Consider the following 26,094-nt stretch of genomic DNA (forward strand, 5'->3'; position numbering starts at 1 on the left):
TGGCCTTACATTTAGGTCTCTAATCCATTTTGAGTTTATTTTTGTGTGTGGTGTTAGGGAGTGTTCTAATTTCATTCTTTTACATGTAGCTGTCCAGTTTTCCCAGCACCACTTATTGAAGAGACTGTCTTTTCTCCATTGTATATCCTTGCCTTATTTGTCATAGATTAGTTGACCGTAGGTGCGCAGGTTTATATCTGAGCTTTCTATCCTGTTCCATTGATCAATATTTGTGTTTTTGTGACAGTATGATATTGTCTTGATTACTGTAGCTTTGTAGTATAGTCTGAAGTCAGGAAGTCTGATTCCTCCAACTCCGTTTTTTTTTCCTCAATACTGCTTTGGCTATTCGGGGTCTTTTGTGACTCCATACAAATTTTAAGATTTTTTATTCTAGTTCTGTAAAAAATGCCATTGGTGGGCTTCCCTGGTGGCGCAGTGGTTGAGAGTCCACCTGCCGATGCAGGGGACATGGGTTCGTGCCCCGGTCTGGGAAGATCCCACATGCCGCGGAGCGGCTGGGCCCGTGAGCCATGGCCGCTGAGCCTGCGCGTCCGGAGCCTGTGCTCTGCAATGGGAGAGGCCACAACAGTGAGAGGCCCGCGTATGGCAAAAAAAAAAAAAAAAGAAAAAATGCCATTGGTAATTTGATAGGGCTTACATTGAATCTGTAGATTGCTTTGGGTAGTATAGTAAGTTTCACAGTATTGATTCTTCCAATCCAAGAACATGGTATATCTCTCCATCTGTTGGTATCAGTGTCTTATAGTTTTCTGCATACAGGTCTTTTGTCTCCCTAGGTAGGTTTATTCCTAGGTATTTTATTCTTTTTGTTGCAATGGTAAATGGGAGTGTTTCCTTAATTTCTCTTTCAGATTTTTCATCATTAGTGTATGGGAATGCAAAAGATTTCTGTGCATTAATTTTGTATCCTGCAACTTTACCAATTTCATTAATTAGCTCTAGTAGTATTCTCATGGCATCTGTTGGATTCTCTATGTATAGTATCATCTCATCTGCAAACAGTGACAGTTTTACTTTTTGTTTTCCAATTTGGATTCCTTTTATTTCTTTTTCTTCTCTGATTGCCGTGGCTAGGACTTCCAAAACTATGTTGAATAATAGTGGTGAGAGTGGACATCCTTATCTTGTTCCTGATCTTAGAGGAAATGCTTTCAGTTTTTCACCATTGAGAGTGATGTTTGCTGTGGGTTTGTTGTATATGGCCTTTATTATGTTGAAGTAGGTTCCCTCTATGCCCACTTTCTGGAGTGCTTTTATCATAAATGGGTGTTGAATTTTGTCAAAAGCTTTTTCTGCATCTATTGAGATGATCATATGGTTTTTATTATTCAGTTTGTTAATATGGTGTATCACATTGATTGATTTGTGTATATTGAATCCTTGCATCCCTGCGTAAATCCCACTTGATCATGGTGTATGATCCTTTGAATGTGTTGTTGGATTCTGTTTGCTAGTATTTTGTTGAGGATTTTTACATCTCTATTCATCAGTGATATTGGTCTGTAATTGTCTTCTTTTGTAGTATCTTTGTCTGGTTTTGGTATCAGGGTGATGGTGGCCTCATAGAATGAGTTTGGGAGTGTTCCTTCCTCTGCAATTTTTGGGAAGAGTTTGAGAAGGATGGGTGTTAGTTCTTCTCTAAATGATAGAATTCATCTGTGAAGCCATCTGGTCCTGGACTTTTGTTTGTTGGAAGATTTTGTTTTGTTGTTAAAAATTTTTTTTAATTAATTAATTTTATTTATTTATTTACTGGCTGCATCAGGTTTTCGTTGCTGCATGTGGGCTTTCTCTAGTTGCAGAGAGTGGGGGCTACTCTTCGTTGCGGTGTGCGCAGCCTTCTCTTTGCAGTGGCTTCTTTTGTTGCAGAGCACAGGCTCTAGGCACGTGGGCTTAGTTGCTCCGCGGCATGTGGGATCTTCCCAGACAGGGCTCGAACCCGTGTCCCCTGCATTGGCAGGTGGATTCTTAACCACTGTGCCATCAGGGAAGCCCTGTTGGAAGATTTTTAATCACAGTTTCAATGTCATTACTTGTGATTGGTCTGTTCATATTTTCTGTTTCTTCCTGGTTCAGTCTTGGAAGGTTATACCTTTCTAAGAATTTGTCCATTTCTTCCAGGTTGTCCATTTTATTGGCATAGAGCTGCTTGTAGTAGTCTCCTAGGATGCTTTGTATTTCTGTGGTGTCTGTTACAACTTCTTTTTCATTTCTAATTTTATTGATTTGAGTCCTCTCCCTCTTTTTGTTGATGAGTCTGGTTAATGGTTTATCAATTTTGTTTATCTTCTCAAAGAACCAGCTTTTAGTTTTATTGATCTTTGCTCTTGTTTTTTTTGTTCCTATTTCATTTATTTCTGCTCTGATCTTTATGATTTTTTTCCTTCTAGTAACTTTGGGTTTTGTTTGTTCTTCTTTCTCTAGTTCTTTTAGGTGTAAGGTTAGATTGTTTATTTGAGATTTTTCTTGTTTCTTGAGGTAGGCTTGTATAGCTATAAACTTCCCTCTTAGAACTGCTTTTGCTGCATCCCATAGGTTTTGGATCGTCGTGTTTTCCTTATCATTTGTCTCTAGGTATTTTCTGATTTCCTCTTTGATTTCTTCAGTTATCTCTTGGTTATTTAGTAATGTATTGTTTAGCCTCCATGTGTTTGTGTTTTTTACATTTTTACCCTGTAATTCATTTCTAATCTCATAGCGTTGTGGTCAGAAAAGATGCTTGATATGATTACAATTTTCTTAAATTTAGTGTGGCTTGGTTTGTGACCCAAGATGTGATCTATCCTGGAGAATTTCTGTGCACACTTGAGAAGAAAGTGTAATCTGCTGTTTTTGGATGGAATATCCTATAAACATCAATGAAATCTATCTGGTTTATTGTGTCATTCAAAGCTTGTGTTTCCTTATTAATTTTCTGTTTGAAAAGAAAATATATTTTCTGTTTGGATGATCTGTTCATTGGTGTAAGTGAGGTGTTAAAGTCCCCCACTATTATTGTGTTACTGTCGATTTCCTCTTTTATAGCTGTTAGCAGTTGCCTTATGTATTGAGGTGTTCCTATGTTGGGTGCATATATATTTATAATTGTTATATCTTTTTCCTGGATTGATCCCTTGATCATTATGTAGTGTCCTTCCTTGTCTCTTGTAACATTCTTTATTTTAAACTTTATTTTATCTGATATGAGCATTGCTACTCCAGCTTTCTTTTGATTTTCATTTGCATGGAATATGTTTTTCCATCCCCTCACTTTCAGTCTGAATGTGTCCTTAGGTCTGAAGTGTGTCTCTTGTAGACACTATATATATGGGTCTTGTTTTTGTGTCCATTCAGCAAGCCTGTATCTTTTGGTTGGAGCATTTAATCCATTCACGTTTAAGGTAATCATCGATATATACGTTCCTATGACCATTTTCTTAATTGTTTTGGGTTTGTTTTTGTAGGTCCTTTTCTTCTCTTGTGCTTCCCACTTAGAGAAGTTCCTTTAGCATTTGTTGTAGAGCTGGTTTGGTGGTGCTGAATTCTATTAGTTTTTGCTTGTCTGTAAAGCTCTTGATTTCTCCATCGAATCTGAATGAGGTCTTTGCCAGGTAGAGTAATCTTGGTTGTAGGTTCTTCCCTTTCATCACTTTAAGTATATCATGCCACTCCCTTCTGGCTTGTAGAGTTTCTGCTGAGAAATCAGCTGTTAACCTTATGGGAGTTCCCTTGTATGTTATTTGTCATTTTTCTGTTGATGCTTTCAATAATTTTTCTTTGTCTTTAATATTTGCCAATTTGGTTACTGTGTGTCTCAGCGTGTTTCACCTTGGGTTTATCCTGTATGGGTCTCTCTGCACGTCCTGGACTTGGGTGGCTATTGCCTTTCCCATGTTAGGGAAGTTTTTGACTATAATCTCTTCAAATATTTTCTCGGGTCCTTTCTCTCTCTGTTCTCTTTCTGGGACCCCTATAATGCGAATGTTGTTGCATTTAATGTTGTCTCAGAGGTTTCTTAGGCTGTCTTCATTTCTTTTCATTCTTTTTTCTTTATTCTGTTCTGCAGCCGTGAATTCCATCATTCTGTCTTCCAGGTCACTTATCCGTTCTTCTGCCTCAGTTATTCTGCTATTGATTCCTTCTAGTGTAGTCTTCATTTCAGTTATTTTATTGTTCATCTCTGTTTGTTTGTTCTTTAATTCTTCTAGGTCTTTGTTAAACATTTCTTGCATCTTCTCCATCTTTTCCTCCATTCTTTTTCCAGGGTCCTGGATCATCTTCACTATCACTATTCTGAATTCTTTTTCTGGAAGGTTGCCTATCTCCACTTCATTTAGTTGTTTTTCTGGGGTTTTATCTTTTTTTTTATTATTATTTTTATTTTTTTATTTATTTATTTTTTTTTAATTTTTTAAATTTTTTTATTTTTTTACATCTTTATTGGGGTATAATTGCTTTACAATGGTGTGTTAGTTTCTGTTTTATAACAAAGTGAATCAGTCATACATAAACATATGTTCCCATATGTCTTCCCTGTTGCGTCTCCCTCCCTCCCACCCTTGGGGTTTTATCTTATTCCTTCATCTGGTACATAGCCCTCTGCCTTTTCATCTTGTCTGTCTTTCTGTGAATGTGGTTTTTGTTCCACAGGCTGCAGGATTGTAGTTCTTGCTTCTGCTGTCTGCCCTCTGGTGGATGAGGCTATCTACGAGGCTTGTGCAAGTTTCCTGATGGGATGGACTGTTTGTGGGTAGAGCTGGCTGTTGCTTTGGTTGGCAGAGCTCAATAAAACTTTAATCCGCTCGTCTGCTGATGGGTGGGGCTGGGTTCCCTCCCTGTTGAATGTTTGGCCTGAGGCGACCCAACCCTGGAGCCTACCTGGGCTCTTTGGTGGGGATAATGGTGGACTCTGGGAGGGCTCACACCAAGGAGTCCTTCCCAGAACTTCTGCTGCCAGTGTCCTTGTTCTCACGGTGAGACAGAGCCACCCCCCGCCTCTGCAGGAGACCCTCCAACACTAGCAGGCAGGTCTGTTTCAGTCTCCTATGGGGTCACTGCTCCTTCCCCTGTGTTGCGATGCACACACTACTTTGTGTGTGCCCTCCAAGAGTGGAGTCTTTGTTTCCCCCAGTCCTGTAGTCAAATCCTGCTAGCCTTCAAAGTCTGATTCTCTAGGAATTCCTCCTCCCATTGACAGACCCCCAGGTTCGGAAGCCTGACATGGGGCTCAGAAGCTTCACTCCAGTGGGTGGACTTCTGTGGTATAAGTGTTCTCCAGTTTGTGAGTCACCCTCCCAGCAGTTATGGGATTTGATTTTACTGTGATTGCGCCCCTCCTACCGTCTCATTGTGGCTTCTCCTTTGTCTTTGGATGTGCGGTTTCTGTTTTGGTGAGTTCCAGTGTCTTCCTGTTGATGATTGTTCAGCAGTTAGTTGTGATTCTGGTGTTCTCGCAAGAGGGAGTGGGAGCTCGTCCTTCTACTTCGCCATCTTGAACCAATCTCGAATATACTTTTTATTAATTGAAGTATAGTTGATTAGTTTGTTAGTTGGTTATTTTCAGGTGTACAGCACAGTGGTACAGTCACACACACACACATGCACACACACACACATATATATTCCTTTTCAGATTCTTTTTCGTTATAGGTTACTACAAAATATTGAGTTTAGCTCCCTGTGTTATACAGTAGGTTCTTGTTGGTTATCTGTTTTCTACATAGTAATGTGTATATGTTAATCCCAAGCTCCTAATTGATCCCTCCCCCCACCCCCCTTTCCCTTTTGGTAACTATAATTTTGTTTTTTGTGTCTGTGAGTTTCTTTCTGTTTTGTAACTAATTCATTTGTATCATTTTTTTTTTACATCAATATAAGTTTAAGTTTTCTGGTTGGGTAATATAAATTGAAGTAGAGCTCACTTCCTTTTTAGTGGAGATCGGAAATATGGGGAATGGTAGAATACAATGAAGAGAAGTACTTGGATAACTATGCATAGTTGTCCTTTGGAATCTGATGGTGGTGGGATTTTTTTTCCCCCCCTGGAGTATGTTTTGGAGAAGTACTTGTAGTAGAAAACATGGGCAAGAAAAGCCTGAAAAGGTGATTTTCCTGAGAGATTTTTGAGATTCTGGGTGTGAGCAGTATTGTTTTAGGGCCAGAAGAGTCTTTTCAAAATTCAGCTCTAGTTATGTCATCTCCTAATTGAAAACCTCATTGCTTTTTTTTCTTAACTTTATTTTTTAAATTTAAATTTATTTATTTTAATTTTGGCTGCATTGGGTCCTCGTTGCTGCGCACGGGCTTTGTTTTAGTTGCAGTGACGGGGGGCTACTCTTGTTGCAGTGCACGGGCTTCTCATTGCGATGGCTTCTCTTGTTGTGGAGCCCGGGCTCTAGGCGCAGGGGCTTCAGTAGTTGTGGCTTGCAGGCTCTAGAGTGCAGGCTGAGTAGTTGTGGCACATGGGCTTAGTTGCTCCACGGCATGTGGGATCTTCCCGGACCAGGGCTCGAACCTGTGTCCCCTGCATTGGCAGGCAGATTCTTAACCACTGCGCCGCCAGATAAGCCTGAAAACCTCATTGCTTTTTGACAGATAAAATTCCTTAACCGATGTATGGCCCTACGTGATCTTGTCACTTTGTACCAAGAATGTCTTGCTTTCTCACCTCCAGCCCCAGTGGTCTTATTTCTTACTGTGGTCTTACTTCTTATTCCTCTGCCTCAGATATTTTTCACTCTCATCTTTGCCTCTCTACCTTTTAGCTCTTGTCTGCTCTTCAGATCCCAGCTCAAGCAACACTTCTGAAAATTCTCTCCCCAACTCTGATTGGCTCAAATCCCTTATTTTAAGCTCTCTATACACTGTGTGCTTCTCCTTCATAGCTCTTGTGATGGTAGAAGTTTTATATTAATTTGTTGCTTATTTGATACATGTCTCCCTAACTAGATTATAAGCACAATTGAGGACAGGAACTGTGTTTGTTTTTACTTACATCATCCCAGGACCTAGTGTGGTTCTTGGCGCATAATAGACCCTCAATAAATATTGTTGAATGTATGTGAATGAGTGCATAAGTGAATGAAGTCATAGTTTCTGCTCTCAAGGAAGTCCCAGGCCAGTGGGAAGATAGCAGCTGCAATCCAAAATGAGAAATATGTTCTATTAGAGATATCAGTACAGTTTTTCAAAGGGGGAGGTACTGATTAATGAAATCCCAAAGCCTAGAAACTATCACTTTAGGTCCTGAGGAATTTTGAAGGAGAGAGAGAGAGAGAGAGAAAGCAATATGATCAGATACATACTTTGGAAAATTTTCTCTGGCCACAATATGGAAGATGGATTGTACCCAGACTAAGCCAAGAGGCAGGGGTAGACATAAGAGATTATTTCAATAGTCCTGCTGAAACTTGAGGACCTGAATTTAGTTGGGAGCGTTAGGGAAGAAAGAATAGATAAGAAGTGAAAGATATATGTTAAAATGGCAGAATCTATCAGAGGTAATGTCAGGTTTAATATGGGTGAAGGAGAGAATTTTGGTGACTGGGTGATGCCATTAATCAGAGTTGGGACTATAGGAAGTGGAACTTTTTTGGGATAAAGGGATTGAGTTATATTGGGGGCATATGATTCTGTAAAGTATCATAGTATTGTAGGTTTTTTTTTTTTTTTTAATGCCTAAAGCTGTTAGGACTTGTTGAAACATTGTCTCCCCCTTACTTCTGAATACCACATTTTTCTGGTTTTCCTCCTACCTTACTGGGCACTACTCAGTTTTCAATGCTGGCTACCTCCATCCGACTTCCAAATGCTGCTGAATCCCAGGTATTTGTCCTGGATTCTTTTGGTTCTCTGCTCTACTTTTTCTCTCAGTGATTTCATCCAGTCTTATTTCTTTAAATACCTTTTGTACACTGCTTCCCTCTTGAAGTCTCCAGAGTAATATACCTAACTGCTTACTGGACATTCCTACTTAAATGTCTAAGACACAGCTGAAATATAACAAGTCCAACAGTAGAACTATATATATATGTGTATATATATATATATATATATATATTTTTTTTTTTTTTTTGCGGTAAGCGGGCCTCTCACTGTTGTGGCCTCTCCCATTGCGGAGCACAGACTCCGGACGCGCAGGCTCAGCGGCCATGGCTCACGGGCCCAACCGCTACGCGGCATGTGGGATCCTCCTGGACCGGGGCACGAACCCATGTCCCCTGCATCGGCAGGCGGACTCTCAACCACTGCGCCACCAGGGAAGCCCACAGTAGAACTATTGATTCTCTTTCTTCCTAAATCTGTTTTTCCCACTCTTCCTCATGATGGTAAAATAAATCTGCTTAGCTGCTCTAGTGAAAAAAACTAGGAGTCAAGGCATCTGTGTCTAAGGTATGGATGAATTTAATACCTTTAGCTACATCTCAGAGGCTAAATGTCCCCAGAGTTATTGCACAGAAAAGACATCATTAGAAAACCCTTCTTGGGCTTCCCTGGTGGCGCAATGGTTAGGAATCCGCCTGCCAATGCAGGGGATACGGTTCGAGCCCTGGTCCAGGAAGATCCCACATGCCGCCGAGTAACTAATCCTGTGCACCACAACTACTGAGCCTGCACTCTAGAGCCCGCAAGTCACAACTACTAAGCCCACGTGCCATGACTACTGAAACCCATGCCCCTAGAGCCCGTGCTGCACAACAGGAGAAGCCACTGCAATGAGAAGCCCGTGAACCGCAATGAAGAATAGCCCCTACTCACTGCAACTAGAGAAAGCCCGCGTGCAGCAACGAAGATCCAACGCAGCCAAAAATAAATAAATAAAATAAGTAAATTTTAGAAAAAAGGAAAGAAAGCCCTTCTTTACATTCGGATTAAAGAGGAATTTTCTCATCTTTTCTTGCATCTGCATAGTTTCATTTTATCTTAGAGTTAATCTTTGATCAAATCGAAGTTGGGGTTGTCCTTATGTTTGCTGTAAGAATTGAACCTAATTTTATTGCAGTGTTGTTTGTAATTGCAAAATATTGGAAAATTACATGTAATGTTCAAATGTAGGAGACTGATTGAACAAACTGTGGTGCACTCACACATAACAGACAGGCACCTGGGTATCATCCTTGATTTCTTTCCTTCCCATCTCCCCTTGTCCTCACATTTATCAAGTGCTGTTGCTTCTCCCTACAACCCCATCTCACCATCTCCTTTCTACTACTCTTGCCCAAGTCACCATCATTTCTTGCCTAGTCTCCCTAGTACCATTCTTGACCCCTTTAAATAATTTTCTACACAGCTGCTAATGTGTTTTTTTAAACCTAAGTCAGAGCATGTCACAAACCTATTTTAAAAAAACTCCAATGGCTTCCTATAAAACTTAATATGAAAATCTAAACTTGACCTTGGCCTGCTTACCTGGCCAGCTTTTCCGCTTTGTCGCTACTTCTCACCCCCTTGCTTACAAGCTCTGCCACAGCTCTTTTCTGCCTCAGAGCCTTTGCCCGCAAGACTCTTCTCCATGGCTCTTTCTTTCTACTGGTCGAGTCTTAGTTCAAAGTCCTCTTTAAAGTGGTATTCTCTGGCCTTACAGCTCAATGTTTTATCTCCCATCCTTCCCTTAGTCACTCTATACATTTCCTTGTTTTCATCTCTGCATAATGTTTATCAGTATGAGAAGAATTCCCTCTCTTCCTTCCCTCCCTCCCTCCCTTCCTTCCTCCCTCCCTCCCTCCCTCTCACTCTCCATTCCTCCTTTCTTTGTCCTCCTTCATTTATTTATGTTTCTTACCCTCCAGATTGTAGGCTTCATCAGAGAAGGAATTTTATGCTTTTTGTTAACTTCTATATCCCCAGTGTCTGGAACTGTCCTACAGTACTGGCACATCATATAAATACTCTGTGACTATGAATATACCCGGTATCTATTTAAACTATGTATCTATAGATCTATGATACTGAATGAGATGATCAAGTTACTTTTCATGATAACACAATCATCAAACACTGTGTTAACAGTGCTCAAATATATATTATTTGAAAAGGAACATATTTTCCCCAAAGAATAGGGAAGGAAAAGAATAATAACACATGCTTCATGTTGCTGTTTTGCACAACTTTGTTTTTCTTTTTAGGCAGATTGGAGTAACAGAGTGGTGGGTGGGTAAAGTCCTAGAAAGCAACAGGAGTAGCAAGAAAGAGATGGAGTTACAGACTAAATAAATGAAGAAAAAATAACGGGATGGGTGTAGTTTAGCAAAAATTAAATCAGTACAAATCACATGCCAGTACTCAACTTGATTTTCTGGACTAATGGAAGGGAGAAGAAGTATGAATGAAACTGAAGCAAGAGGGTAATTTAGAAAAATTATATTTGATTTTAGAATTCAGCCAGAGGAACATGAACCACAGACGTTCATCACCCTTCCCAGGACCAAGTTCATTTTCAGCAGTCCAGGTGGGATGACCAGAAATGAAGTGAGTAGAACAAGGCTACCCTGGTATTGCCCTGCTCAGTCTCTACAGCCTTCTTTAAACATTCTGCTCTGTATTTTAAATTAAAAGAGCTTCTCGTAAAAGTAAATTACATACTGAAACTTTTCTCCAGAATAGATAAGTTCTCATTCATATGGGAACTATGTTCCCATAGTTTTGCCTTCCTATCTATTTCCTATCTTCCAAACCTAAACATGCCTTATCCATCCGTATAGACTCAGCCCAAGTTCCAGCTTCTGTGAAGATCTGCCCAAAGTTTGAATCCAAATGAATTTTTCTTACTGAAACTTCTGTGACATGCATGTTTTATTGCTTAGTTATTATTCCATGAACATGTGTCTTGCCTCCTTAATTGGGCTATAAGCTCCTAGACATTATGGAATATGTATATTATTTATTTTTTTGGAGCCTAAAGCACTCTCAGCCCACTTCTGGGCTAATGGAAGGTGTTAAAGTGAATAAAAACAGTTTATTTGGGCCCTATGAACATATATTTGCTCAAAGTAGAACCTACCTGAATGCTCTGGGATGAATCTGTTATTTTTTCCATATAAATCATTAATGACATTTTGCTTTTTATTTCTGACATTAATTTAAAAGGCACTGGGAAAATTATTTTTGATTTGCACATGAAATAATGTACTGCTTTTCTGAATAAAAGCACGAGTCATTTTTGTTATGAACAATTTAGGTTATATATTCTATTTCTAGATAAAAGTGTTCAAAATAGGATTTTAGTGATACATAAGTGATACATATTTAAAAACAAAAATAAAATATCTTCTTGAAATTTGCCTTTGTAGTAAATTCAGTCATTCAAATTGTTTTCTCTCAAGACCCAAAAATTTTAGAGCATTGCCAGCTTTGAGTTTATCCTGAAAAAGAAAAGATTTTATTTTAAAGCATTATTTAATGGTTGTTTTAAAGTACTTAGTAAGTGTCTTTATCAGGTTTTTAAAAACTCAGTTCCCCAGTGTGAGAGAAAAATATTAGCAGGTTAAACAATGAATCTCTTGACCCATGTTTCACCCCACTGTTTTTCAAATTATATTCATATATTTGTTTTGAACAGTCTTTTAAAAGCAAAAATATAAATGGTGTGTGGTATATTTGTGCTTTTATTATTTTCCCTACTTCTCAAATATGTTGACAATCATGGACAAAAAATGGATTTTTTTGAATTTTGAAACATGTAAATATGTATTTATGTTATAACATATAAAATGTATATTTGTTTTATGCTTATTTTTATAATAACAGTTCCTAGTGAAAGATTTCTGCAAATGCTTTTTATACAACATAATAGAACGATAAGTTTAAATATATTAGAAACAGAATTATGATATGACCCAACAATTCTACTCCTAGTTATATAGCCAAAAGAATTAAAAACAGGGACTCAGATACTTGTATGCGAATGTTCACAGCAGCCAAAAGATGGAAACAACCTAAGCATACATCAACAGATGAATAGATTTTAAAATGTGGTATATACATAAATGGAATATTCAGGCCCCAAAAGGAATGAAGTTCTTTTTTTTCTTCCAGTTTTATTGAGATATAATTGATATAGAACACTGTATAAGTTTAAGGTGTACAACATAATGATTTGACTTATGTACATCATGAAATGATCACAATAAGTTTAGTGAACATCCATCATCTCGTATAGATACATTAAAGAAACAGAAAAAAATATTTTTTCCTTGGGATGAGAACTCTTAGGATTTAGTTTCTTAATAACTTTCATATATAACATATAGCAGCATTAATTATATTTATCATGTTGTACATTACAACCCTAGTACTTATTTATCTTGTAACTGGAAGTTTGTACCTTTTAACTAACTGCCTTCAGTTCCCCCTTTGTCCTCTATTTGAAATCTAAGTTTGAAACTTGGTTGTGGGAGGAGGGGAGGAGAATTACAACAGGGAAAACCCTCTTAGGAAAATGACTTTCTTTTTACAGGACCCTCCAGTGAGTTTTAGGTTTATAAGATAAGACAGTTGGAAAGAGTGCCCAGAAGTCATCTAGCCACCTACCACCTTCTCGGTATATGTGTTGTCCTTTCACATGGCCCTGAATAAAAAGTAAGCTCTTTTGGAGCAAGAAACGTGATACAGATGAAGAGTCTCAGAAAATTGTACAAGTATGTACATTTATAAATTTCACATGAGAAAAAGACTGCCAAGTTTTTTTTCACTCTCTCCCCAGCTATAGATTAGATCATCTCCACAGAAAGAACTCCTGTGTTTTGAGGGGTAATTTTGTGATACCCTAATTGATATATATCCCGCTTGCAAAAGGCAGGTATGTAATTGAGGGTGGAAGGAAACATGTATGGTGTCGTGTAATATCCGTACCATTAGTGTGTATCTATATATCATGACCACTTCAGGGTTCTCACACAGCCTTGCAGAGTGGGTAATTTGAGGCAGGGACCTCTTATTCAGGGTTCTTCCCAGATTCACACTTGGGCCATCCTCCTCTAAAGGAAGATTCAGAAGTGACTGTTGCTGCTGTGAGAAACTATTTGCTTTTTAAAATAGGTTGGGTGGGGCTTCCCTGGTGGTGCAGTGGTTAAGAATCCGCCTGCCAATGAAGGGGACATGGGTTTGAGCCCTGGTCCGGGAAGATCCCACATGCTGCAGAGCAACTAAGACTGTGTGCCACAACTACTGAGCCCACGTGCCACAACTACTGAAGTCCGTGTGCCTAGAGCCCGTGCTCTGCAACAAGAGAAGCCACTGCAATAAGAAGCCTGCGCACCACAACAAAGAGTAGCCCCTGCTCACCACAACTAGAGAAAGCCCACACGTAGCAACCAAGACCCAAGGCAGCCAAAAATAAATAAATAAATTTATTAAAAAAAAAAATAGGTTGGGGGGCTTCCCTGGTGTCGCAGTGGCTGGGAATCTGCCTGGCAGTGCAGGAGATGTGGATTCGAGCCCTGGTCCGGGGGGATCCCACATGCTGCGGAGCAACTAAGCCCATGCACCACAACTACTGAGCCTGTGCCCTAGAGCCCGTGAGCCACAACAAGAGAAGCCACTGCAATGAGAAGCCCGCACACCGCAATGAAGAGTATCCCCCACTCGCTGCCACTAGAGAAAGCCGGCACGCAGCAACGAAGACCCAACGCAGCCAAATAAAAATAAATAAATAAAAATAATAAAATAGGTTGGTACTGAGTATCCTTTGAAGGAGATACATTTTGGTGTGTTGGATGGAAACTGATCCTGGAGTCTGGAGATTTGGGGTTGGGTCCATGTGCTGTAATCCAGCAGTTATATCCCTTTTGGCAAATCACTCAACCCCCAAGTCTTGTTTTTCTCCTCTGCATCTACATGGTGGAATGCATTTGCCTATCTCCCAGGCTGGTTGTGCTCATCAAATGGATTTATTTATTTCATTTAAAACTTTTTAGTGAAATTTTACCTTCATGTGGCTCAAAATTCAAAAGGTATAAAAATGTACATTTCCTTTCACTAGTGCTACCCAACCACTATTTTTTCTTTCCAGAGTTATCAGTTTCTTGTCCTTCTTCCAGAAATATTTTATGCATTTATATGTAGGTTTATAATTTTTTTTCACAAATGGATAGTATACCATACACAAATGGAAGTATACTATATGCAGTTTTTGCACCTTGCTTAACTTAATATATCTTAGAAATCGATTCTTAGTATTTTTTTATGGCTGTTTAGAATCCATTGTATGGATATGTTATTATTTATTTATTCCCCTGTAGATTGTTTTTAGTTTTATTACAAACAGTGTTATAATGAGTAACCTTATACAGAATGTCATGAATTTGTGACAATATAAAATTTTTATTCAAGATTTTCTGAAAACTTGAAAGTGATAAGCACATAAAATTAAATAACAAAAGGCATGTAATAATAATTATTATTATTCCATTAAAATCTTAATCAGGATTCTTGGGGTAATCTGGTTTCAGTTTAATTTTGGTTAATGTTATAGAAAGTTTTTCATTTCTCAACCTTTGATATAAAACCTTTGATATAAAAAGTTAAGAAACTTAGTATTGCTTACTACTTTAATAAGTATATATTTAACAATTCAAGACTTTTAGTGCCTTAAGGTGGGTAAGTGCCAAAGGAGAAACTTCCTGTTTAAAGCAGTCTGAGGTCTCCCAGTCAATAACTTGCAACTAGTATATGTCAAAATGGACCCTTGGGACTTCCCTGGTGGTCTAGTGGTAAAGAATCCGCCTTACAATGCAGGGGACGCAGGTTCAATCCCTGGTCAAGGAACTAAGATCCCACATGCCATGGGACAATTAAACCCACGCACCGCAACTACTGAGCTCACGCGCCTCAACTAGGGAGCCTGCGTGCCACAAACTACAGAGCCCACGTTCTGTGGAACCTTTGGGCCACAACTGCAGAGCCCACACGCCCTGGAGCCTGTGCGCCACAACTAGAGAAAAGCCCTGTACACCACAAGGAAGAGCTCGTGTGCCGCAACAAACGATCCCGTATGCCTCAGTGAAGATCCTTAGTGCCACAACTAAGATCCTACGCAGCCTAAAATAAAAAATAAATCTAAAAAAAAGAAAAAGGACCTTTGTTGGCATCTGTTCACGTACTTCAAGCCTACTGAGAAGATGTGATGAGCTAATATATCCTTAAAAATTAAAGCAGAGAATTAGAGTTGAAGAGAAATTTTGGATTCTAGTTTAGAAGAAAGCCAAGACTTATACAAAAGGACTATGACTAAAACTTTTGTAAGATTTGTTAAGAATTTATATATCCCCCTGTTTTTATTTTTGGCCATCCCTGTCCCCTGGTAGTAATTGGCAGTGAAGTCTTAGGAAAAACTTGTTTTGTTGGGGGTGGGTGTGGGATGGGAAGGGGATGGCAAAAGAGAGGAAATCTGGGGACACTGAGTCTCATTTTAACCTCATTTTCGTTCAGGAGCCTGAGGGGCAGAATGGCAGTGGCAGCATTAAGGCACATTTAGCCACTCTAAAAGTCAAATGCTAAAAGAAAAATCAAATCCAGTTACTTGAGCGTTCTGGATCCTTGAGTTCTGTTAATCAAGACTTTAGTCTCAATATCCAAATAACTAGAATCATTACAACTTTTGAGATTGGTAGATTTGTAACAGAAACATTAAAGGAAAAATTTAGACATATCTCTCATTCATCTAACATGCAAATCTAAATATATTATTATTATGTGCTTCTTTACCGTTTTCTTTCTTGGCTTTATGAATTTAGTTGTACTAGATTGACTTTCAGCATTTTAACTTTCCTTTGCCCTTTAATAGGTCAGCTATTTCTGGAGATCAAGTAACAGTTCTAGGAATATTAAGTGTAACGATTTCTCTGTTCTTTGCTATCACATAGCAAAGTGCTCTGAAATCAAACACAATTAGAGCAGGAAAATTCAGGAAGAAGATCATGAAGTAAAAGGCACATACCTTTGTTTCTGCATCAAATTCTTCCATGGATTCTATCAGTTTCCCAGGTTCCAGATCACCTAGTGGAAAGGGGTAATCGGTTCCCAAAATGACTTTATCCTGAAAAAGGAAAAAACACTTTTATCTCTAATTTTGCAGAACATCAAAGAACCTCTTGTAAACTTAATTATATTTACATATTACAAGCACTCCTATGGTAAAATAACAAATTTCTTCCTGATTAACAGAAACAAACTGATCTAAAATTTTTAAGATTTAATGGCTTCAAAACTTATTCTGACATTTTCTCCAGCAGGTGCCGCTATTAGGTCTCTTAAAGCTGCAAATCAACCCCCATCTTCCCTTGTTTTTTTTAAGTAACTGAAATGCAGAATACTCAAATATAAGAAGCAGGCGTTTATTTAATAAAACATGCTGATGTCTTCAGATGAAATTAAGGATTCTATATTTCTTAAAATGATGCATTGCAGTTGACCCGCACAATTTTTGAAAATATACTGGAGTTTAAAAGGAAAACATAAAAAACAAACAACTGGATGACAAGAAAAGAAACAAACAAACAAAAACCAACCAACCCCCCCCAAACAATTACCATCTCTATAAACTAGATTGTTGTTTGCTTTTTAATGATGTAGCTTTGAAATTCTATTTGACACTTTGTACAATAAAGCACACAGGCTTGTCTGTCTACAAATAAGTAAAGCACTATGTCAAGCAATGTGCTAAAATCTAGATTGCTAGATTGGTCAACAAAACAGAAATGGGGATAGAGAAAGATCAAGATGGCAGAGTAGGAAGATCCTGAGCTCAGCTCCTGTCACACCTAAGTTACAGCTACTTACAGGCCAACTATCTCTGAGAATGACCCGATGGCTAGCAGAAAAGATTTTTTCCATAACTAAAGATATAAAGAAAGAACCACAACTTGACAGGTAGCGTGGTGGAGACGTGGACTGTCAAGACCCACATTCCTGGCATGGTGACCCATAAGCAGGAGGAAAATCACAACTGTGGAGGTTCTCCCTGAGGATCAAGGGGTCCAAGTCCCACACTGAGTTCACCAGCCTGGTGGTCCTGCACTGGGAAGGCAAGCACCCAAAATACCTGGCTTTGAAAACCAGTGGGTGTTATGTTTAGGAGAGCTAGAGGCTGGAAACTGAGACTCCATCCTTAAAGGGCAGGTGCAAAAACTCGCTTGCTCCAAGTCCCAGTGCAGAAGCAGCCAAAAAAAAAAAACTTTGGGGCTTCCCTGGTGGCGCAGTGGTTGAGAGTCCGCCTGCCGATGCAGGGGACATGGGTTCGTGCCCCGGTCTGTGAAGATCCCACATGCCGCGGAGTGGCCAGGCCCGTGAGCCATGGCCGCTGATCCTGCGCGTCCGGAGCCTGTGCTCCGCAATGGGAGAGGCCACAACAGTGAGAGGCCCGCGTAACGCAAAAAAAAAAAAAAAAAAAAAAACTTTGTATGATGACAGATGGTTACTAGACTTATTGTGGTGATTCATTTGTAATGTATAGAAATATATCGAATCACTATGTTGTATACCTGAAATGAATCTAACATTGTAAATTAACTATAATTTTTTAAAAGTACTATGAATAAGAATATGATATATTTTTGTAATGGAATAGTATACAGTGATAAATGAACAAATTTTGGGGAAAAAAATAGAAATGTTCCCTCTCCTTAAGAAACTCATAATCTAGTAAGAGAGACATTAAATCAATAATCAATAATCAATCCATCTATCAAAATAAGAACATATTTTCAACCAGAAATTTTACTTCTAGAAATTATCCCACCCATATGCATGTAATGGAAATACATCGAGGAAGTTAATTGCAGGACTATTGTAGCAGCAAAAGACTATCAAACTAAATTATAGCATATCCAAAAATAAAAAGGAATGAAAGATACTTGCATATGCTGTAATGAAATAATCACCAAGTTATATTATAAAGAGGAATGATCTCGTACAGCAGAAACTAAAACAACATTGTAAATCAACTGTACTCCAATAAAAAATTGATTAATAAGAAAAAAAACCATGATCTTGTAATTGAGAAAATACAGTGTAATAACTGTCATATGGAATTTACTAAAGTTAATTCAAATAGCATATGATATCACTTATATGTGGAATCTAAAAAAATTGTACAAATGAACCTATTTACAAAACAGAAATTGAGTCACAGATGTAGAAAACAAACTTATGGTTACCAAGGGGGAAAGAGGGGGAAGGGATAAACTGGGAGATTGGGATTGACATATACATACTAGTATATATAAACTAATAAGAACCTACTGTGTAGTGCAGGGAACTCTATTCAATACTCTGTAATGGCCTATATGGGAATAGAATCTAAAAAGAATGGATATATGTATATGTATAACTGACTCACTTTGCTGTACAGCAGAAAGTAACACAACATTGTAAATCAACTATACTTCAATAAAAAAATTAATTAATTTAAAAAAGAGGAATGATCTTGAAGTTATATCGTGAAGGGGGAAAACAAAGTCTAGGACAGTGTATTTGCTATGCTCATACTTCTGTTTCTACTAAGGGATCTATAGACACACAAATATATGTTTGTATGTATAAAGTCTATTTCACGAATGGTAGCCAAGAAACAAGTAACATTAGTTGTCTCCACCAATGAAGACTAGGATTCAGGGGTGTAGGAGATCCCCCCGCTTCTTTTTTGAGATATAATTCACATACCATAAAATTCACCCTTTAAAAGTGGACAGTTCAGTGGGTCTTCATATATTCATGAATTTGTGTAATCATTCCCACTATCTAATTCCAGAACATTTTTATCACCCCAAAGTAAACCCCGTACTCATTAGCAGGCACTCCTTGTTAGCTCCTTCCAGCCCCTGGAAAACACTAATTTACCTTCTGTAAAGGAGGTCCATGGAATTGCCTCTTCTGACATTTCATATGAATGGAATCAAACAGTATGTTGCCTTCTTTTCTCTTAGTATATTGTTTTCAAGGTTTATCCATGTAGCCTGAATCAGTACTTCATTCCTTTCTGGGCCAAATAATATTCCATTGTATAGATATACCACATTGTTGTTTATCCATTCATCAGATGATGGACATGTGAGTTGTTTCTACTTTTTGGGTGTTATGATATTGTTTCTCTGAACAATTGTGTACAGAGGAGTTTTTGTATGAACACGTTTTCACTTCTCCTGGGTATATACCTAGGAGTGGAGTTGCTGGATCATATGGTAAGTCCATGTTTAACATTTTGAGAAACTATTTTTCACAGTGGTTGCAGCATTCTACATTCCCAACAGCAATGTATGAGGGTCCCAATTTCTCCAAATCCTCACCAACACTTGTCATTATTCATCTTTTTGATGATGGCTATCATGGTGGGTGCAAAGTGGTATCTCACTGTGATTTTGATTTGCATTTCTGTAATGACTAATTACATTGAGCATCTTTCCATGTGCTTATTGGCCATTTGTATGTCTTTGGAGAAATATCTATTTATATCCTTGGTGTCTATTCAGGCCCAAGTGTTTCCTTTTTATTGTTGAGTTGTAAGAGTTCTGTATATTTTCTGAATACTAGAGACTTATCAGATGTATGATTTACAACTATTTTCTTCATTCTGTGGGCTGTCTTTTCACTGGTTGTATCTTTTGAAGCACAAATTTTTAAATTTTAATGAATTTAGTCTATTTTCTTTAGTTGCTTGTGGTTTTGGTGTCATATGCAAGAAATTATTGCCTAAAAGGTCACAAAGATTTACAACTATGTTATCTTCTAAGAGTTTGTAGTTTAAGCTTTTCCCTTTAGGTCTTTGGTCCATTTTGAGTTAACTTTTGTGTATTTTGATTGTAAAGAAGAGATCCAACTTTATTATTATTATTTTTCTGTATGTGGATATTCAGTTATCCCACTATAATACATTGAAGAAACTATTCTTTCTTCATTGAATTATATTGGTACCTTTGTTCAAAATAAGTTATCTTTATGTCTGTCCTTAAGCCACTACCACACAGTTTTGATTACTGTATGTATCTGTGTTGAAAATTTTGAAATTGGGACTGTGAGTCCTCCAATTTTGTTCTTCTTTTTCAAAATCATTTTGGCCATTCTGGGTCCCTTGCATTTCCATATGAATTTTAGGATCAGCTTGTCAATTCCTGCAAAAATAAAAAAGCAAACAAGAAAACCCTGGATTTTTGATAGGGATTGCATTGAATCTATAGATCAGTGTGAGAAGTATTGCCATTTAACAATATTAAATTTTCCAACCAATGAACATGGGATGTCTTTTATTTATTTAGGTCTTCTTTAATTTTCTTCAACAATGTTTTGTAATTTAGTGTCCAAATCTTACACTTCTTTAGTTGAATTTACTCCCAAGTATTTTATTCTTCTTGATGCCATTGTAAATGGAATTGTCTCCTCAATTTCATTTATGGATTATTCAATGCTAGTGTATAGAAATACAGGTAATTTTCATATATTTATCTTGTATGTGTTTATATATTTTGTATATTTATCCTACAACCTTACTGAATCTGTTTATTAACCCTGATGGTTTATTTGTGGATTCTCTAGGATTTTGTGTATACAGGGTCATGTCATCTGCAAATAATTTTGCTTCTTCCTTTCCAATTTTTATGCCTTTTATTTATTTTTCTTGCTTAATTTCCCTGGCTACAATCTCCAGTACAATGCTGAATATAAGTGGTAAGAGCAGAACCTTTCAATCTTTTACCATTAGGCATGATATTAGTTGTGGGTTTTTCATAGACGTTCTTTATCAGGTTGAGGAAGTTCCTTTGTACTCCTTTTTGAGTGTTTTCATCGTGAAAGACTATCAGTTTGTTGAGTGCTTTTCCTGCATTTATTGAGATGATCATGTAGTTTTTGTCCTTTATTAATATGGTGTATTGACTGATTTTTGTGTGTTGAAACAATCTTGCATCTGTGGGATAAATCTCAATTGATCATGGTGTATAATTCTTATTATGTGTTGCTAGATTCAGTTTAATAAATATTGTTCAGGAAATTCACATCTGTATTCATAAGGGATATTGGTCTGTAGTTTTCTTGTGATTTCTTTTTCTGGTTTTGGAGTGTGCTGGCCTCAGAATAAACTAAGAAGTGTTGCTTTCTTTTGTACTTTTTTGAAGAGTTTGTGAAGGATTGGTTGTAATTCTTTTTTAAAAATTTGATACAATTCAGCAGTAAAGCCATCTAGTCCTGGGCTTTTCTTTGTGGACGTTTTAAAATCACTGATTCAATCTCTTTACTTATTATAGGTTTATTCAGATTTTCTATTTCTTCTTGAGTCAGTTTCTGTAGTCTTTCTAGGAATTTCTTCATTTCATTTAGGTTATCAAATTTGTTAGCACACAGTTGCTCATATTTTTCTTATAATTCTTTTTATTTCTGTAAGGTCTCTAGTAATACCCTCCTCTTTCATTTCTAATTTTAACAATTGAATCTTATCTGTTTATTTCTTGGTCAGTCTAGCTAAAGGTTTGCTAATTTTGTTGATCTTCTCAAAGACCCAAGTTTTGATTTTATTGATTTTCTTATTGTTTTTCTATTCTCTATTTCTTTTATAACTGCTTTAGTATCTGCTATTTCCTTTCTTATGCTTCTTTTGGGTTTAGCTTACTCTTCTTTTTCTAGTTTCCTAAGGTGGACATACAGGCTATTGATTTGAGATCTTTCTTCTTTTTCAATATAGGCATTTTAGAGCTATAAATTTCCTACTAAGCCCTGCTTTAGCTGCATTTCATGAGTTTTGGAAAGTTTTGTTTTATATTACATTTGTATTAAATATTTTCTAATTTCCATTGTGATTTCTTCTCTGTCTAGTGTCATTTCATTTCAGTCTGAAGGACATCCTCTAGCATTTCTTGTATGGCAAGTCTACTAGCATTGAATTCTCTTGACTTATGTTTATTTGAGAATATCTTCATTTCTCCTCATTCTTGGAGGATAGTTTTGCTGGATATAGAGTTTTTTGTTTGTTTGTTTTTATAGATTTATTTATTTATTTTTGGCTACATTGGGTCTTCATTGCTGTGTGTGGGCTTTCCCTAGTTGCGGCGAGCGGGGGCTACTCTTTGTTGCATTGCACGGGCTTCTCACTGTGGTGGCTTCTCTTGTTGTGGAGCACGGGCTCTAGGCACATGGGCTTCAGTAGTTGTGGCTCGCGGGCTCTAAAGCACAGGCTCAGTAGTTGTGGTGCACGGGCTTAGTTGCTCCGCGGCATGTGGGATATTTCCGGACCAGGGCTCGAACCTGTGTCGCCTGCATTGGCAGGCAGATTCTTAACCACTACACCACCAGGGAAGCCCTGGATATAGGGTTTTTGATGAATAGGTTTTTGTGTGTGCGTGAGCTTTAAATATGTCTTCTAGGGCTTCCCTGGTGGCACAGTGGTTGAGAGTCCACCTGCCGATGTAGGGGACACGGGTTCGTGCCCCGGTCCGGGAAGATCCCACATGCCGCAGAGGCGGCTGGGCCTGCGAGCCATGGCCGCTGAGCCTGTGCGTCCGGAGCCTGTGCTCCGCAATGGGAGAGGCCACAACAGTGAGAGACCCGTGTACTGAAAAAATTAAAAAAAAAAAAAAAAATATATATATATATATATATATATGTCTTCTACTGCCTACTGGCCTCCATAGTTTTTACTGAGGGCTAAGGCTAGAGCCATAGGGAACATCAACACTGGGGGTGGAGTGCTTCCAGGAATGCAAGACAGAGGGAGAATGTCAGAGAGAGCCAGTGAGGCAGAGAAGGAGAGACAGAAAAAAAGTGGTATTAGAAAAAAATGCAGTGAGAGATATTTGAAGGAGAAAGTGTTTAATAAGTAATGCTTTAGAAGAGGATGAAAAAGATAAGGGCTAAAGAGTCTCTGTTGGATTTGACAGCCTTATTAAGTGCACTTTCAGTGGAGTGATGGAGAGAAAAACAGATGCACAGGATGAAAAAGTAGATGAATGGTGAAAAAATGTTAAGTGTTGACTACACATATCTCTTAGCTTGGGTTTCTCTCATCTTTGATTATCACTCTATTTGTGCTGCTTGGGCAGTCTCATCCATAAACAAAGATCTAGTTCCTAAGCCTCAAGTCCTGGGTATATGGCAGCCTGCTGGACACTTCCACTTGGCTGCCTTACAGGCAATTAAAATGCAGCATGTTATCTAATGTTGAAGTCCTCATCTTCATATTTATGCAACATCATGTTCATTCTCATTCTCTTGTTCTCACTTTTGCATTCTCTTACTCTCCTCCCTCACCCCCTCACATCCCATCCACTTGCTCTCTGGATATCTTTTTTTACTCCTGTTTGTCCCCTGGAAGCTGACCTGTCTGTACTGTACAACAGGCTTCCTTGACCTCAGGTTTCTAGTTGGGTTTAACTAATGGGCAACATAGGCAGGAGATTAGAGAATGGAGGAAAGTGTTTATGCCCCAGATCCCTCCCTTTGGAGTCATCAACTTGGCTCCAACTAAACATCTTGGCTCCTGTTAGCAGGCCCTTTTCACAGAGCCCTCTCTGTCTTTTGGCCCGGAATGGTAATGGAGCTTTCCATACCTTTGTAAATAATCCATTTATTAATTTTTTTCTCTAGTTTTCTCAATTCAGGATGCGATCTTATTTTCTGCTGGAATCCTGCATGAGTCACACTGTGTTCCAGTTATACCAAAATCTTTATAGTTTTCTCACTTTACTAGGTTTATCCTCTGGTTGGCATGTCCTATCCAGCCCCAAACTCCTATTTTTAATTGATTAATTGATTAATTAATGTGGTGGACAACTTTTTATTTTGACAGAATTTCAAATGATTAGACAGATAGAAATGTTGCAGGCTAATTCAGGGATCTGCCGTATAACCTTTACGCAGATTCACCAATTGTTTATATTTTGCCCCCTTTTCTTTATTATTTTCTCTGTATAGATATTTGTGTATCTATACAGAAACACACATTTTTCTGAACTGTATGCAAGTTGGAGACATTACGGCCCCTTACTCCTAAATAAATTAGAGTTTATTCCTAAGAAAAAAGACGTTTTCTTATGTAACCATAGTACAGTTCTTAAAATCAGAAAATTTATAAGTTGATATATATATAATATTATATCAATGTTATTATATATATACACACACACACACACACATATATATATATATACACACACATATATATAATATCACCAGTCCATACTCAGACTTTGTCAGTTATCCCAACAGTGTGCTTCATAGCTAGTTATTTTTTCCTGGTCCAAGATCCAGTTGATAATTACATTAAATTTAGTTATCATGTCTCCGAAGTTTCCCTTAATTTGGAACAGGTAATTTTTTTTTTTTTGGTCACTCTTGACTTGGATATTTTTGAAGAAGACTACAGTCCAGTTATTTTACAGAATGTCCCTCTATTCTATTTTATAGAATTTTATAGAATGTCAGTTTGTGTTTTTTTGATCTTTCCTCATGATTACATACAAATTATGCATTTGGGGTAGAAATTTTACAGAAGTGATGTTGTGTCTTTTTCACTGCATCATATCAGGGGTACATGTTACCAGTTTGTCCCAGTATTGGTGATGTTTGATCATTTAGTTAAGTTGGGACCCACCAGGTTTTTTTCCTATAAAGGCTATTTTTTTCCTTCATGATTAGTAAGTAATTTGTGGGGAGACACTTTAAGATCACATAAATATCTTGTTCCTTATCAAACTTTCACCCACTGGTTTTATCATTCAGTAATGATTTTCTTCCTGACAGTTATTGCTGATGTGGAACTGTATGTGTGTGTGTCTCTCTTGTCTTGTTTCTGTTCTTTGATTTTGGCTCTTATCTCTATTTTTTCTTTCTTTCTGTCTGCTTACTTTTTTAGTTTACTTTTCTCCTTCCAGTTTCTTAAAGTGGAATCATAAATCACTGATTTTACACATTTCTTCTTTTTCTAATAGAAGCATTTAAACCTATACTTTTTTACTGAGGTATAATTGACATACCATATTATATTAGTTTCAGCTGTATAATATAATGATTTGATATTTGTATATGCTGCGAAATGATCACCACAAGTCTAGTCAACATCTGTCACCAAACATAGCTTAGCATTATTGATAAAATACTTGAGCAATTTTTTGATAGACTTTAATGAGCTTAAAAGCCCCTCCTAGGAAATTGCCCCTCCACTCAATTGACTATTAGTCTTGAAACTAGTCTAAGAACTTTAACCAATAATGCAAAAAGGCTAATTGTCCTTAACTAGATAGTCATCTCCTTCTTTTTTAAAATCCAGTCTAACAATAGTTGTCTAACCATTTTTCCCCATGAAATGTCTCTGCCAAGATAGAATCTTTGAATTGGGCTTTTCAGAAAGCCTCTTTGTTTGAAATAAAACTCTGACCTATGCTTATGATCAATCTGAGAGTGGCTTTGTGTGTTGAAGGAATGAAGGCTTGAATGTACAAAAGAGGAAAGTCTGATTGTTACTAGGCCTGAAATATTAAATGTATAAATGCTCTCAATTTGAGCTGAGGATAAATGATTCTTTGAGTTCTACTAGAAAAAAAGGATTTTCCTAGGTTTTATGAATACATTTACATGAAATAATGTGGGGAAGTATATAATAAAATTTAGAGGAAGGCCACGATAGACTCACAACTCTATCTCTAGATTCCTGTATTCATGTACTGTATTAAAACCAAGCAAATACACCTGCTGGTAGAAGCCCTAAAGACCCAAAGTTATGTCTCCTCACATCTGTGCCAACAGCTGATCTCGTTCTGAACTGCCTGCTTGGTATTCCCTGGAGGTTCATTTGTCCTTATTTCTACTCCTCTTGCTAAAAGTTGTTTACAATTCCAAAACACAACATAATTTTAAAAAGTCCCATGCTTACATTACATTTGTCAATCACATTAACATGAAATTGAAATCTAGAAAATAATTTTTCTTTCTAGTCAGGAATTCTTCCATTCCCAGTATTATGGCCTTCTCAGATATAAATACATTTTAAGCAGGGAGGGGTCTGTTCTGTTCTAATGAGAAGAAAGCAAACGATTTTAAAGCCGAAATGCAATTCATTCTTCCTCTGCAATTCATTCTTCCTGGTTAGGACACTTCCCTGTTCACCTAACTTGAGTT

The 26,094-nt window shown here is 37.6% G+C and overlaps 1 protein-coding gene and 1 long non-coding RNA gene across 3 annotated transcripts in view; one reads left to right on the forward strand and one right to left on the reverse strand.

The window, feature by feature from the left end:
• The first annotated feature begins 10,402 nt into the window (after positions 1-10,402).
• The window catches only part of LOC132521858 (uncharacterized), a 119,853-nt gene continuing 104,161 nt past the window's right edge, over positions 10,403-26,094 (forward strand). The window contains exon 1 of the long non-coding RNA XR_009540978.1: positions 10,403-10,470. This is a non-coding gene — a long non-coding RNA (uncharacterized LOC132521858). The remainder of the gene's footprint in view (positions 10,471-26,094) is intronic.
• Positions 11,301-26,094, reverse strand: part of ACMSD (aminocarboxymuconate semialdehyde decarboxylase) — a 61,947-nt gene continuing 47,153 nt past the window's right edge. For both annotated transcript variants that reach the window (XM_060151519.1, XM_060151520.1), the window contains 2 exons: positions 15,938-16,036; positions 11,301-11,363 (listed from right to left, as the gene is read on the reverse strand). In XM_060151519.1, the coding sequence (XP_060007502.1) occupies positions 11,301-11,363; positions 15,938-16,036 (162 nt within the window). The remainder of the gene's footprint in view (positions 11,364-15,937; positions 16,037-26,094) is intronic.

This window comes from Lagenorhynchus albirostris, chromosome 6 (assembly GCF_949774975.1).
Source record: "Lagenorhynchus albirostris chromosome 6, mLagAlb1.1, whole genome shotgun sequence".
NCBI lineage: Eukaryota > Metazoa > Chordata > Mammalia > Artiodactyla > Delphinidae > Lagenorhynchus > Lagenorhynchus albirostris.